Source organism: Artemia franciscana, unplaced genomic scaffold (assembly GCF_032884065.1).
Source record: "Artemia franciscana unplaced genomic scaffold, ASM3288406v1 Scaffold_592, whole genome shotgun sequence".
Classification (NCBI taxonomy): domain Eukaryota; kingdom Metazoa; phylum Arthropoda; class Branchiopoda; order Anostraca; family Artemiidae; genus Artemia; species Artemia franciscana.
The window spans coordinates 66240-83101 of NW_027066231.1; the positions used below are offsets into that span (position 1 = coordinate 66240).

The 16862-nt window shown below is 35.2% G+C and overlaps 1 protein-coding gene across 2 annotated transcripts in view; it reads right to left on the reverse strand.

The window, feature by feature from the left end:
• Nucleotides 1–16862, reverse strand: part of LOC136043424 (VWFA and cache domain-containing protein 1-like) — a 102728-nt gene that overhangs the window by 12808 nt on the left and 73058 nt on the right. For both annotated transcript variants that reach the window (XM_065728334.1, XM_065728336.1), the window contains exons 16-18: nucleotides 15756–15960; nucleotides 11044–11279; nucleotides 7393–7538 (exon numbers count right to left, since the gene is read on the reverse strand). In XM_065728334.1, the coding sequence (XP_065584406.1) occupies nucleotides 7393–7538; nucleotides 11044–11279; nucleotides 15756–15960 (587 nt within the window). The remainder of the gene's footprint in view (nucleotides 1–7392; nucleotides 7539–11043; nucleotides 11280–15755; nucleotides 15961–16862) is intronic.

Consider the following 16862-nt stretch of genomic DNA (forward strand, 5'->3'; position numbering starts at 1 on the left):
AACTCTTTGAGAACTGGGGGGGGGGGGTGGATCAGAATATTTTTATAGGTATGGAGGCGTACTCTAGTGATGTATAGTAATAAATTGGGTTTTTATATAGCATAATTCGTAGCATCATCAAATACTTAGTAACATGCTGGTAGTCTTACTCAGTTATTCATTCGAATTGTTTTGGCTACCCGACTGACTGACCGTATCTCAGACAGTAAACTATACGACAAAAGTACTTCAATCCCGCTTTCTAGGGATATTATGTGAGAAAGGATGAGATGGCTAGGACACATTCTACGGAAGAAAGATGACAGATTGCCAAAGTTTGTCCTTGTCGGCCAACTGTCTAGGAAAAAACGAAAAACAGGTCGTCCAATGATCGGATGAGAAGATGTCGTAAGGAAAGATTTAAGGGAGATAAGAACTTTCTGGGAGGATGTAAGGAGGGAGGCTTTGGATAAACTGAGATGGAGGAGGAGTGCCCATAGCAGTGTTGGCGTCAAGCGGCTTGGTGCTGGTGTGAGATAGTGGTAGTAGCATAATTTTTAGAGTTATTTCCTGGATGTCTTCTTTCTTTGTGAGGGGAAATCGCCGGAAAGTCATAAGGAAAGTTTAAGGGGAAATGGAAACTTCTTGGGAGGGTGTAAGAGGAAGGCTTTGAATAGATTAGGTTGGAGGAGGGGCATGCAGGTTAGTAGTTGTAATAGTAGTCACAGGTGGTTATGCCACGACATAATGGACAGTTAGATAAAGATTTTTAATAAATTTCTAACTAAAAGCTTCCTGGTTAAAGTAATCAACAGTAGCGATGTGATAAAGAGTTACTTTCGTCACTTCAACTCTGAAAGTGTTTACTATTTAGTAAATCTTCTCAGGTGGAGGGCAAAGCATATAGTGCTTGAAAACAATATGTTTTTAGTTATATAATTCTAGTACATGACTAAGGATGTTAATACCCGAAGAGGCACCAGAGGCGGTTTTACGGAAGGGACAGAGGTGATACTTGCCACGGGCAAAGAAATTTTAGGGCTGCAAAATCTCGAATATATAATTTAACAGTTATAATGATTTGATAATTTTTGAAAATTTATTCTTATTAAAACAAAGTAGATGGTGCAGTTGGGAGTAAGTACAAGCAATTTGATTCCTAAATTTTACTTTTTCCCATATTTTGATCATAATTCCCTGAAAATAAATGGAAGTAGATGGACTTTAATTAATTTAAAGAATAAAAAAATTTTCAAAAATGGGGGTTTTAGAGGCCAAACGAATATACTGAAGAAAACACAAAAAGCGAATATTTCGAGAGAACAACCGCCTCTTTTCATCAGCCTGAACAAAATGATATAATCAAGGAAAAACAAAAAACCAAAAAATGAAAGCGGAAAGTGCAACAAAACCAATTAAAAATCAATGAAAAGAACCGCCAAAAATTAAAGATAAATAAAACTCAATAAAAGACTAACAAGAGCTAATAGCTCATATGGCACTTGTGACGAGGCAAGAAGAGCTAAGAGTCAAGATCTCATATGGTATGAGCTCTAACAAAATTCTAAGAATCAACAGATTGATTTAAAAGGAAAATCAGAGGCTTAATGCCGGTCAGGATTTAAAATAGAAGGAAGCTCTGAGTCATGATGTCCTTCTAAATATCAAAATTCATTCAGATCCGATCATCCACTCGTAAGTAATAAACACCTAATTTTTTCTAATTTTTCCTCTCCCTTTAGACCCCCAGATGGTCGAATCTGAGAAAACTCGAATCTCAAGAGCTCATATGGTATGAGCTCTAACAAAATTCTAAGAATCAATAGATTGATTTAAAAGGAAAATAAGAGGCTTAATGCCGGTCAGGATTTAAAATAAGAGCTCTGAGTCACGGTGTCCTTCTAAATATCAAAATTCATTAAGATCCGATCACCCACTCGTAAGTTATAAATACCTAATTTTTTCTAATTTTTCCTCTCCCTTTAGCTCCATAGATGGTCGAATCTGAGAAAACGACTTTATCAAGTCAATTTGTGCAGCTCCCTGACAAGTCTACCAATTTTCATCGTCCTAGCACGTCCAGAAGCACCAAACTTGCCAAATCACTGAACCCCTCCCCCCAATTCCCCCAAAGAGAGCGAATCCAGTACGGTTACGTCAATCAAGTATCAAGGACATTTGCTTATTCTATCCACCAAGCTTCATCCCGATTCCTCCACTCCAAGTGTTTTCCAAGATTTCCCCCTCCAACTCCCCCCAATGTCAAAAGATCTGGTCGGGATTTGAAATAAGAGCTCTGAGACATGAATTCCTTCTAAATATCAAATAACATTAAGATCCAATCACCTATTCGTAAGACAAAAATACCCCAATTTTCACGTTTTCCAAGAATTCCGGTTTTCCCCTCCAACTCCCCCCAATGTCACATGATCTGGTCGGAATTTTAAATTAGAGCTTTAGAGCACAAGATCCTTCTAAATATCAAATTTCATTAAGATCTGGTCACCCTTTCGTAAGTTACAAATAACTCAATTTTCAAAATTGCCCCCCCCCCTCCAACTCCACCAAAGAGAGCAGATCTAATCCGGTTATGTCAGTCACGTATCTTAGACAGGTTTTTATTCTTCCCATCCAGTTTCATCCTGATCTCTCCGTTTTAAGTTTTTTCTAAGATTTCTGTTTCCCCCAACTGCCCCCCCCAGTGACGCTGGATCCGGTTGAGATTTAAAATAAGAGATCTGAGTTACGAGGTCCTTCTAAATATGAAATTTCATGAAGATCCGATCACTCCTTCGTAAGTTGAAAATACGTCTTTTTTTCTAATTTTTCAGAATTAACCCCCCCCCTCCCAATAGAGCGGATCCATTCCAATTATGTAAATCACGTATCTAAGACTTCTGCTTATTTATTCCACCAAGCTTCATCCCAATCCCTCCACTCTAAGTGTTTGCCAAGATTTTAGGTTTCCCCCTCCCAGCTCCCCCCCCAATGTCACCAGATCCTGTCGGGATTTACAATAAGAGCTCTGAGACACGATATCCTTCTAAATACCAAATTTCATTGAGATCTGATCACCCCGTTCGTAAGTTAAAAATACCTTATTTTTTCTAATTTTTCAGAATTACCCCCCCCCCCCAACTACCCCAAAGACAGCGGATCCATTCTGGTTATGTCAATCATGTATCTAGGACTTGTGCTTATTTTTCCCACCAAGTTTTTTCCCGATCCCTCCACTCTAAGTGTTTTCCAAGATTTTAGGTTTCCCCCTCCCAACTCCCCCCTGAATGTCATCAGATCCGGTCAAAATTTTAAATAACAGCTCTGAGACACAATATCCTTCCAAACATCAAATTTCATTAAGATCTGATCAACCGTTCGTAAGTTAAAAATACTTCAATTTTTCTATTTTTTCCGAATTAACGGGCCCCCCCACTCTCCCCCCCCCCCAGATGATCAATTCGGGAAAACAACTATTTCTAATTTAATTTGGTCCAGTCCCTGATACGCCTGCCAAATTTCAGCGTCCTAGCTTACCTGGAAGTGCCTAAAATAGCAAAACCGGGACCGACAGAATTTGCGATTATTATATGTCACTTGGTGACATATAATTTTATGGCACCAAGTGCCATAAAAATTATAAGAATTAAAATCAAATACCTAACAACAATAAAGTGAGATACTCGCCAATATCCGCGATTTGCACAAAATCCAAATAAACATGAGCTTCCATCCGCGGATCCTAGCCAACAACTGAGAAGTAAAAGAAAAATCCATTCCCTCAAACAAACGAACCAGCAATTAAATAAATTGGGGAGCTAGGTCACCTGATTTCTTATTTTAGCTGTTGCATTTCTTACGGATACCCTTCGAGAGCTAAGGGGTTGATGACGTATTTGATTATGTGATTGGGGAAGTGGTTCAAGGTTGATATCAGGGATTACTAAAGTATCGGCTTCTCTTTTGAGAAAACCGAAGTACGGCTCATTTATTCTTAAATCACCTTATAATCATTTGTTCTCACGAAATATTCAATTTCTATCTTGGCTTTTTCTATAATTAACCATAGTTTGATGCCCACAGCTATTTGATTTTAATTCACCTTGCAAGCAAAAGTTGACGGCATATTGATATGAGGGAGTGTCCCTCATTAAGTTATTTTCGTTGTGTTTTCTATAATTATACGAATTTTCATGTATATTAATAAATGTACTAATTACTAATAAAGGAGTACATATTTAGGTCATGCTTAACAGGGCTTAACATGCTTAGCCTAATACATATTTTTATAACTATAATTAATATATTTATACGATATTATTATTTTAATATATTTCTTATGACATATTATTATCTTAATATATTTTTATAACATATTATCAACTTATTTGTTTATATTATCATTATTATATTATATTATCATAATATGATATTATCATTTTAGGTCCCTAAACTGAACAGAATAATGTTGATTGTCGTATAATTTATCCAATTTTTTTGGTTGAAATAAATGGATATTTACCTACCTACTAGGTATATCTACTTATGGTCTGAATTAAAATCGAATAGTTGTGGGCATCGAGCCATGGCTAATTGTAGAAAAAGCCAAAACAGATAGTCCTATTGAGTGAGAGGCAAATCTGGCATTAGCTCCCTTATGAGGATTGTATAAAATTGATGTTAGTTCATTTGTTAATAAATAAGTCTATCTATTATCCGTCCATACGTCATTCCTAGGGCAGAATTGAGGTAGATATCATGGAATTAAGATAGTAATAGAACCGACAGTTTTCCAAGTGTTTGGTTAAGTGGCACGGGTAAACGGTGGGAGTAAGTATGATTCTGTTATTGGACCGAATTGAAGAACGGAATGAATTTGTTATCTTTTAGAAAGGCACACCCGCCTAGTCTCAGGCAGGTTGACCAAGAATTTGAAACCGACATAGGACCATTAGATTGCCTGGAATGAGAGGTAACTAAGCACGCCTACACATGGTCTTAGGCAGGTTGAATAAAGAATTTAGAATTGATACAGGACCGTTAATTTGCATGGAATGACAGGCAAACAAGCGTCTAAAGTCAGCGTCTGCGACGAGTGTCAGGCAAGGCGATTGATCCAATTTATAAACTTAGACATTTCCACTAATAAAAACTTAATTCAATGTTAATTGACAAACAAATTGACTGGAACTGCAAGGGGAATAAGTGTCCAAAGCCTAAAAGGGGCTGTCTACTTGGAGCCTTGGAAGAGTGAACCCATTTATAGGCTAAGATAGTTGGATTAACGAAAAATAAATTAAATATTGGTTGACTAGTATTTAGTTGACTGTCAGTTTTTGTGTCTTGGGTTTTACTGTCTAGGCTTGCCACCAGCTCAGGGAGTTTTAACAACACAAATGCGGGCTCAATACTATTATTTATTGGTTTAGTAAACGAATAACCAATTTGATAATAAACAAATTTATAATAGTATTGAACACGTTACAAAAAGGCCTTTGAGACTAGCTGCCAAAAAAGCAAGATTAGCTTTGAAATTTTGCATTTACTTATTTTGTTTTGTTTCGTTTGAATGAATTTATCATCTCACATCATTTTATTTATTAGTCCTGGTTGAGCTTCGTTGAAGTAACGATGCTAAGGCTGTTTTAAAAAGTTTTTTTAAACATTTTTAGTTTTAATCTTCGCATTTTAAGGTAAGTTTATACACATATATATATATATATATATATATATATATATATATATATATATATATATATATATATATATATATATATATGGTGTTGTGCTGAAGACAGCCCTTGGACATAGGGCCAAAATATTCACTGAATTGAATTCAACCGTCTTGAGAAAATTTCCCTATTGGTTCTAAGTTGTGTTTGTTAGATAGTTTGCTATATCCCTGCCCTTAATGACGTAAGTAGGTCTATCTTTCACGAATAATATCCAAATGGCACCCCAACAGATGCTGCGCGTGGGGAAAAATGTATTCACTATTTACACCATTGGGTTCGTCCTTAGGGCCAAGAAAATGGAATTGGGAAATGACAAAAAAAAAAAAAAAAATCTAACTTAAACTGAAAACCAAGAATGCATTCATAAGAGAGGTGGCTTCTGAAAGATCAAACCTTAAAAAGCAACAAAAACGAATGAAAAAATGCTATAATGAAGATCTCAATTTACAATTGGCTAAGACAGCATTTTCTTTTTTTATTTAGCATTGTTTTTTTGGACTGTTAGGTGACCGTAAAAGATAAAAAAAAAATGCAATTCATATTTCCTTCTCTGGGATACTTATGAATCAAAATGACTGCATTTCTCCCAGCGTCTGTTAATTGCGGATTTTTCCGACCTGAATTTTAATTTCGAACCCTTTGCTAGCTTTTAGAATAGAACCGGTCCAATGGTCCTTGAAGTTTTAATTGGCATTCTCAAATTGAACGTGGTGAGGGTTATATCAATTATGCTACAGCGAAAGAGATTAAAAGGATTCTGGTTTAAACTTTTTCCATTATCTTCTGGTGCTCCCGGTCAAAGGACCCTTTCTGTTAGGTATTGACGCGTATAACCCAGCAGAGGGTATTTGCGCTGCACTTTCTTAAGTGATTACAAATTGAAGTTTCCAAAACACCACAGTATTAATTACCAAAAGTAAGGACCTTATGAAACGGCAAGAGAGTTTCTCCGGGATGGTTCCCTGGGTGTCACGCTCTATGGTAACCATATGCCACTACTGATGAGTATACTATATTCCACGTTAAATTCCATTGCTATAGGAGTTCGATTAAATATTAGAAGGTGATGCCCTAATCTTGCACTAATTATTTGCACTAAATAATGTACGTCAACACAAATCCCTTTTTATACCAAAAAATAACCTTATTTTTTTTCCTTTGACAGACTAAATTTCTCAAGTCTCTATAGTCACAAATTTACTGTCTTCATAGATGTTAACTCTGTCTCCGTCTCTTTCTGACATCGAGACGGAAAAGAACTTCGCCAATAGCATCGAGAGGCACACAAAGACCGAATTCTTTTTTCTTTTTTAAACTTTAAGTTTTTTTTAAGTTCACAGCAAGGGGAGAAAGAGAAGAGCCAGCCTCCTCATATTAAGCTTGAGTAAAATTAAGAAAAGGAAATTCTTGGAAATACTGCGGGAGGTGACCCAGCATATTTTAAACAGGACAAACTAGAGGGATGTCCACCAATGCATTGCCCTCAGGTGATTTCCCCCATGATAATTTTATAGAAATGATATGCAAAAATAAGCAGTCAGAGCACTTTCCCTTGTAATGGTCATTTTGGGAGGAGGGTGAATAGGTTATGAGGTTATAAATATATAAAGTGGCAACTAAAATACTTGAACAGGATATTTCAAATTTTCTTAAGAAAACATAAAAGATAAAAAGATTGTACCTTGTGAAGAAGGCAGGTAAGGAGAAAATCCACCTTTAACCCCACCAAAGCACTTGTGCTGCAACGAGCAGATTGGTTGATTCAAGAAAGTCTCTCCATCTGACTGTAAATAGCACCATTCACATCCAACAACTCCCATGCACTCCCTAATATGTAAAAAAAGAAAAAAATTAACTTTCAAAATTTTGAATAAGTAGATCAATATTAGTGGACCAATTTTGTCACATTTATTTACCATAGGTTCTAAAGTCGGGGGAATAATTTTATCTTAGTGCAATTGATTCAAAAATCCCAATTCGGCTTCCCCTTATTTAGCTACGCATAGCTTCAGTCGAGTCACTACATGGTTTTATGTGAATGTAATCATTATGTAACTACAAGAATAAATGTTTAGTTTTATGACTAAATAATGATAACAATCAAAAACACTTTCTTTCAAATAAATAAACGAAAAAAAAAAGTCACTGAACGTAAAACAAGGAGAAAATAGCTTATATAAAAATTTAAAATAAAAAACAGAGAAACAACACTAAATGAGAAGGGTTACCTCCATTGAGGCGGGAAGGATTAGGCGGTCTTTAATAATTGTGACTACATCTCAAAGAAATTAGTCCTTTTAAATTAAATTCTAAGCATTAAAACACGTTCATTTGACAACAAAAAAAAACCATGGCCCTGATCTTACTCAGTAAACGAGGATTTGTTTCGGCGTGGGCTGGATCAGGAGGACCAGTATTTGCCTCTGTTTTGCTGAATTCAGTTGTAAGTAGAAGTAGTAAAGGGAAATAAGTATAATCAAAGAAGTTTAACTGCGTAATTTTCCCTCCCCATCTTCTATAAGCAAATATTGTAATGTGGTAAATTAGCCCTGCTGTAGCAGAGTATATTGATACTCTGCTTAGGGCCGTCAACATGGAGCCAAGGGTTTAGTCCCACCGCAGCATGGTTGGGTAACAAGTTCTCCACTTGTCCCCGTAAAAAGAACTGAAGCGCCCGTTCAAACCCCTCTGCACCAACAACGGATCTGGAGGATCTTTATAATTATCCTAAATTTCAGCTTGTTTTGTAGTGATATGTTTTTTCTTATGTAGAACTGTATTTCCATTAAAACATAAGGTATTCAACTCTAACAGTTCTACTGTGTTTCCAACTATTTACTTATTTTTGATTGTTTTAAATACTATATTCCTACAAAAGAGCTAAATGTCAAACACCCAGAATTTAATCATTATTAAATATATTAAATATAAATTTATGTTAGTTAGAAAAATTGATGAGCATCAAATAAAACAGAGGGATAAAAAGTATTCTTGTGGCGCTTTGTAAAAGCTCTAAGTGAATAGGGATTTGACATTTTCAAAACTGGCAAAGAAAATGTAAAGCAATTACAGTTATCTCTCAATAGATAAATATTAAGCTTTTTTATAATGAACGTGTTTTATATTCAGGGAAAGATTGGAATTTGAGGATTGCCACGCACAGTTTGTCAGAAGCAGCACATGTATCAAGAGAGCTCAAAGAAAGCAACAAGTCAACTATGAATCATTATAAAGCATATTAGGTTTTATTTGAAACAGGTTTATTGGAGAAAATTGACAAAGTTCTTGGAATTTGAGAATTGCTACACACAGTTTGTCAGAAGTAGCACATGTAACAAGACAGCTAAAAGAAAATGAGTCAACTATGAATCACTATAAATTATATTAGATTTTATTTGAAATAAAGAAATATTTGATAAATTTTACAAATTAATAAAGAAGTTATGACATTAATAATTTAAGAAATTGACAAAGTTCTGTGATTCATCTTTACTTAAAACTCCATTTTATTTCATAAAGCTCTTGTTAATTTGTTATTATTTTAATCATTTTATTATTAATCCCACACAGGCTAGCCATAGAATATAAACGCATTCTATTCTATATTTAGTACTTGGTAATTAAACAAAACACACTCAAGAATTACGCTCTGTAAGATTGAATCTGCGAGAAACTGGATTACTATCTGTATTCAATACTGTATGTATTCAGTTTCCAATATATAGCGAAAGAAGATACTATCTGACCATGGATGTTTTGCCAAGGATGGGATTTGCCAAGGACCGATAAAGAAGCAATTAGATTTTTCCGGGATAAGGGATTGTTGCCCAAACAAAACAGTGCATCACTGGACACAATATGACTTTATACTCTTACAAGACCATTTTTGGAAGTGTGACAATAAATCATATTTGAAATCAGTCCATTTGCGTGTCAATACGTGGTTTGCTGACAGTAGGATTTGTAACTGCAGTTCGAAGTTACTGCAGTATTTCAATAATATTCTGCTGTAGTTCCCATAATTTTGCAAAAAAAAAATACTATATATTTATCATATTTAGGTATATTTCATTAGGATTAACCATTAGGCAAACCGGTTTTTCAACAGATCCTACCTAGCGTAATTCTTGAGTGTGTTTCGTTTAATTAACAAGTAACCTGTGTTTATGTTATTATAGACCAAATATTAAGACCAAAACCCCCTTAATCTTGCGGTAAGAAAAAAAAATGCTAAAAAAAGGTTCTAAAAAAATTCTGAGAGAGGGGTCCCAATTTTATCTTCAAAGCAATTACCCACCGTGTGTCCAGCATACTTCTGAGCAAACTTACCATGTTGTATTGCATAATGTTCAATAAGCAAAAGGAAATAATAAACTGGGAGAAAACAATGGCAATTCTTCAAAAAATACGGAATCCTATTTCATAAGCTATCAACACCCTCCTGAATTCCTATGATTTGATCTAAATTCATCGAAATGAAAAGAAAAAGAGGGAAAGGCCAAAAAAAAGAGGGAACGGCCAAAGAAAACGGGTAACCTACAATAGTAGAAACTAGGGCTAATGTCGACAAAAAGCTATCAACGTCATCTAGCGTATGGTGACAGTTGGCATCTTTTCAAACTCTGCAATCATTTTTCTGCCAGGCAATACGATCAGAAACTTATTACCACCCTCCTGGGAGGGTATAAAGAGGGAGGCTTTGAATAGATTTGGGTGGAGGAGTATGTGTAGCTGTGTTGGTCTCAAGCGGCTTGGTGCTGCGGTGAGCTGTTAGTAGTAGTAGTATTTTTGGCAACCGCACTAATAAAATTAATTATTTTTACTATTGCACTGAAAAAAATACCAAGTATCGCCATAGGCAGGATGTCGTTGGTAGTATTTTGTCGACATTAGTGCCATTACCCATTCTTTCAGCTATCCATACTCCTTGGATGGGCTTTAAAAAGAGCAGTAGATTAGTTCAACATAATTGGACTAAAAATTTAAGATTTCAGCATTTGTTTTTAGTTTTTTTTTTCATAAAGTCAGAGAAGAACTAAAAGACGATTAAAATGTAGATGTAATAGAGAATATTATTTTCTTTCACGTAGATTCGATAGTCAAAGTTATTAAATAGCAAGGCGTCTTTTAAAACTCATTTACATGAATCGTTTCATTACATGAACTCATTTATGAGTTCATTAACTTGAACTCAGTAATGAGTTCATTACATGAACTCATTTACATCAAACTTTTAAAACTCATGACCCTACGCACCATTAATCGATCCAGAGGATTTTGATTCCCTTTACCCCCCCCTCCCCCCCCCCAAAAAAAGAAGACAATATCTTACCCCTCAGTTTCATAGTATTCACAATCCAGATGACGACACGAATCTAAATAGTTAAAACCAAGTTCAGTTACAGATGGGAGTGGATCACGAGAAGTTTCACTTTCTGGCTGACAGACATCTTTATTCCCTTTATCTAAAGTTTCTCCGCGACATAGATCCAACTCAAGCGGACATTCACAAGGGCACTCGCATTCACTTTGCTCCATTCTATGGCAATTAAGACAAAGCCGATCAACCTGAAAGAAGAGGACTTTAGTCAAAACACGAGATGAGAACTATTCATACCATGATTTCCACAATACTGCTCGAATAATTTTGTTCTCCCCAAAATTCCGAAAATAGAGTGCCAAAAATCTAGAATTTTCATGACAAAACAAAATCTACTTGTTCCCAACATTAGTTAATAAGAAAATAGAAATTAACTATTCAATTAAAATTGATTTTTATGAAAAAAAACATATCTTCGGTATAAATTTCAAACAAAAGTTTAGCAATTAGATTATCTACCCGGAAGGTGGTCGTTTTCAACAGCTCAAATCAAGATTTAAATAAAATTATAGAAGACAGTGGGAATATTGACAAAAATGTGACGTAAACATGGTACGTCGTCCTCGATCGACTAATCAAGGTTGATCAATTTTATCGATTGGCTGGTCACTTCGGCCGACTTTTTTCATCGACTAAAAATTTAGCTAATCTCAATGTTTTTAGAAAAACGTCCCAAACAATAAATTAAGATTTTTAAAGAGTTAATTTTCCCGAACCCTTAGTTATAGGCTAAGGGTTTAACCTCAGGTGGCTATAGCCCTCTGGGATGGTTTCCCAGACAACATCTGAATCAGTTGATTCATTGAAATTACCGGTCAAGAATTTTCTTTTTAGATGAGATGCAGGTAAGAGCGGGTTCTTTTCGAAAACCATGATCTAGTTGTAATTTTTTCATCATCTATTCTTTCTTCTTTTTATTGTCTTAATTTTGGTGTTGAAGATTTGACTTAATTAGTTAATTCAGTCACTGCAAGCAGGCCACTTGACCTTCAACCAATTGCTATGTTTGTTTAATTTAATTTATTTTTAAATTACAAAAAAATACAAATTTTATAACGATGTCTTGGATATCTCGTCGCCACTCAAGACTAATTTAGGATTCCCACTTGCAGGATTCATTAAATGAAGTAAGTTTACTATCTTGATCTATTTAATTCTAAGCGGCAGTTCTCAAATGATACCCAGTCGTAACAGGATTTCTAAGAAATTGTAATTACCCAAGACTCATGAAAATTTCCTCTTTGAAACTGAATTTTTATGAATAGGCTCATCTTATAATAACAGCAAAACCAATACTATGTTTTTTCTTAATCTACCGATACTTTATTTCAAATAAAATACATTGTCTAAAATATATTGCGTAAAATAAACTGTATAAACATACATAGGCCTACATACATTTTGCACAAGATAAATAAAACGTACATCATGATTTGATTCATCCTGCTCCTTAACCATGCATAAATTGTAAGTTCCCTAGAAGCTTATAGCATAAAAAGATTACTTTCATCTGAATTGGTGATACCAACTGTTCGACCCATTTCCCCTCCCCATAGCAATAAGTTTATAGTTCTCTTGCTCCACCCCCTTTCTTTCTCCAACAGGGCCTAAAAATTTATGATAAGCAGAAATGATATTTCGATAACCTGGATGCACACCGTGTCGTTCAATTCTATGGATGATAATTTTCGGGAAAATAAGCTACATTAAAAATAGTCTGAATAGGCCTTTTAAATAGGTCGAGATGAGGATGGGTAGGAGGCCAAGCATAAAAAAGTGCTAAAAATAACAACAGCCAACAACTTCGGAAGAAATAGTTTGACAACTTTCACATTATTTTTTTTCCAAACTATTATTTTATCATAAATAAATGCAGATAAAAAAGCTCCGATGGTCAGAGAAAAACCTCGTTACATAAATATTAATATTACCGTTGTCAGGTCTTCTCAAATCTTATTGTGCGCTTTTTTCATGATTAAATAAAAAAAACAAGTTTTTTTTATATGAAAGGGGCTTTTTCTCCTCAACGCCCCGCTCTTTATGCTAGAGTTTGACTCTTTCTCTTAACTCTACTTCTTAAAACAGTAAAAAACTTTAGCGTAAAGAGCGGGGCGTTGAGGAGGAAAAGCCCCTTTCGTATACGGAGTAATTTCTGTTCGTTTTAAGTTTTAATGTCGCTCCTTACTTTCATTTAAAAAAACTTGTTTTTTATTAACGCGTTTTTTAAATAATACATGTTTTGACCTTGGCTCTCTACACATAAATAATTAGAACGAAATTTGCATTTTTTTTTTTTTTTTTTTTGGCTTAATGGCTTTCTCCTAGCTTTAATCGGACGATTTTAAGAAAAAAGGAGAGAGGGAGGAAGCATAGTTGCCCTCCAGTTTTTGATTACTTAAAAAGGCAACTAGAACTTTTAATTTTTTTACGAACATTTTCATTAGTAAAAAATATACGTAATTTACGAATTAAATTACGTAACAAACTTCTATATTCGTATGTTTTATTGCGTATATGAGGAAGTTCACCCCTCGTCGATACCTCGCTCTTTACACTAAAGCTTAAATTCTGTCCCAATTCCTTAAGAATGACCTTGAATAACAAAGGCCGTAGAATAAATGGTTGAAATTACTAAAAATACTTTAGCGTGAAGAGCGAGGTATTACGAGGAGGTGAACCCCTCATATGCGTAATAATTTCTGCTCGTTTTAAGTTTTAATGCTGCTCCTCACTTTCAGTAGAAAAAAACTTTCATATTTATTTTTTCATTGTTTTTTTTTTTAAATAATGCTAGAAAATCCTGCGCTCCCTTCTTGGAAATTTTCTTCCCCCATGATAAATTCCTCCAAGAAAAGTTCCCCTACCATATCCCCCTCTTTTCAACCCCCCCATACCAAAAAAACAACCTGAAAACGTCTGTACACTTCCAAATAACCATTACTATATGTAAGCACTGGTCAAAGCTTGTAACGTGTAGCCCCTCCCACGGGGACTGTGGGGGAGTATGTCGTCCCCAAAGACATAGTTATAAGGTTTTTTGACTACGCTCAATAAAATGGCTATCTCAGAATTTTGATCCGGTGACTTTGGGAAAATAATTAGCGTGGGAGGGGGCCTAGGTGCCCTCCAATTTTTTTGGTCACTGAAAAAGGACACTAGAACTTTTAATTTCCGTTAGAATGAGCCCTCTCGCAAATTCTAGGACCGCTGGGTCGATACGATCACCCCTGGGAAAAAAAAAACAAAAAAAAAAACAAACAAATAAACACGCATCCGTGATCTGCCTTCTGGCAAAAAATACAAAATTCCACATTTTTGCAGATAGGAGCTTGAAACTTCTACAATAGGGTTCTCTGATACGGTGAATCTGATGGTGTGATTTTCGTTAAGATTCAATGACTTTTAGGGGGTCTTTTCTCCTATTTTCTAAAATAAGGCAAATTTTCGCAGGCTCGTAACTTTTGATGGGTAAGTCTAAACTTAATGAAACTTATATATTTAAAATCAGCATTAAAATACGATTCTTTTGATGAAACTATTGTTATAAAAATTCCGTTTTTTAGAGTTTTGGTTACAATTGAGCCAGGTCGCTCCTTACGTCACCACGTTACCGTTACCGCTCCGTTCGTTACCACGAACTGTTTGATTGATATTCTGTCTTACATTGTGCTGCTCCTGAATCTTCCTTGTAATATATGAAATATGTATGAGACTTGAAGCATGAGGTTTGGTGTGTATTAGGTACATATGTATTATCTCAGGAATTCAACTATGCTAAATAAACCAAGTAAGAGGTCGGCAAGATTGATTTTTTCTAGTCGTATGTGCTTCTCTTATACTCGGGGGAGTAATTTATAACAGATTTCGTTTTGAAAATAGAAAGAAGATTATTCCTTAGGCAGCTGAAAAAACCATGGTCTGGAAATTTGTGATTTTGGGGAGATTTTATTTCTTCGTTTCTGAAGACTGTTGATTCTCCCTCAATTCGTGTTAGATAATTTTTCAGCTTTTCTTTTTTTTATAACGGAGTCTATATTTCCCTTATTTTTTATACAGTATCTATGGTTTATTTCAATGCTTAAAGAGAAAATAAATGCACAAAGAGATATATTTCAAGTTGTTGGTGGGCTAGGTTGGGGATCCTTTGTTCGAGACACGGGTTCGATTTCTGGCGTGGCCAGTTATTTGGTTTGGGACAGGAGTCAGTGGCGTGACTCTTTAAGCTCAGCCAATGTCGACCCAGCTACAAATAGGTACCTGGAGAAATCTGGGGAAGGTAAGCAGGAAGGATGTACGAGACCAATGATGGCTGGCCCCCAGCCCCCATTGTACTTCCTGACTGAAGGGCAATGAAAGGGAGATCAGCACCGCCAGTTTGGACCTTAAGGGTCTAGTGCCTTCATACTTAGTAACTACACTTACTTAAAGAGATGGCCAGAGAGGCCTTTGAGCTTACTGGCAATTTATTTTGTAATGTTTCCACTTTTCAAATGAAGAAATCACTATTTTAAAAATGAAGCAAACATTATCAATAACAGTTCTGAAAAAAATTCTCTGGGGGGGGGGGCTATCACAATATTACTACTTTTCTGAACAAAATCTAACAGCACACACAGTTCTAACGATAGTAATAAGGTAAAAATGACAAAATAAATGCAACTCACTGTGGAACAGGGACAAAAAGCAGTGACCGTATCACAAGTTTGATTAACAAAGCCAACAAGAATATTTGTCCCAGGAATAGGAGAGATCTGATATTTGCTACAATGCTCTCCGTGAACCAAGTTAGTTAAAACTCGAAGTTTTTGACTTGCTTCGCTAACTCTATCCTCTAAGGTTGTACTTAAGCTCATATTGATTTGATAGTATCTGCAAAAAAATTAATGGGCTTGTTGAAAGGATTAGTTAGGACAAATGAAAACGTATTTCCTCTAAGTATCAAGGACATGAAAAAAGGCCTTACTGCCTGGACTAAATTAAGGTCTAGTCTTACCCTGAAAAGTAATTTTCTAAGCTTTTCTTTTGATTATTTCAAAGTTATGAAGTTTTCAGGGCAGTATTATGTTTTTGTCAGTATTGTCAGGTTGTACCGTGAAATTGTGAATAAGCAACATTCGTTAATCCTGAAAAAGTTTTTTGTCAATAAAAAAAGTCAGACATTAACAACCTGCTGTTCTGCACAGACAACTACTCCTACAAAGGAAGCTACATTTTTAAATGCTATTTACAGCCATAAGTTTAGTTTTTTTTTTTTTTTTTTTTTGCTAATTTTACATCCACAATTTTTTACGTCTCCTAGAAGCAAAAACTTCTTAACTGCACATGGCTTTTTTCTTCGAATTTTACATCCACACTTCTTTTTTGACGTTTCCTAGAAGCGAAAAACGTTGAAGGTTGCAAGCTGTAGCGTCACTAGTAATAAACAAATCTTAGAACCAATTCAAATATTTCTTTTTCATTGTCCTTGGTACATTAATAGTTTATATCACGCCATCACAAGTAAGCTCTCACTAGCAATGAAAACAAACTACAGGCCAAAATAAAAAAGCAGTCCCAGCGCGAAAATCAATTGTACTTCAATAAAATAAAAACCACCCTCCTAAAATCCCACAAAAACCCATAATTACAAAGCGACATTAACCAGTTGTTTTGACATGATATGATTACTGAATCTAAATTTGACATATTATGTAAAATCATCAATTTATCTAAAAAACTGATCGACAAAGATAATAAAAATCGTGGGAGCTATAAGACAAAGCCTAGTAAGC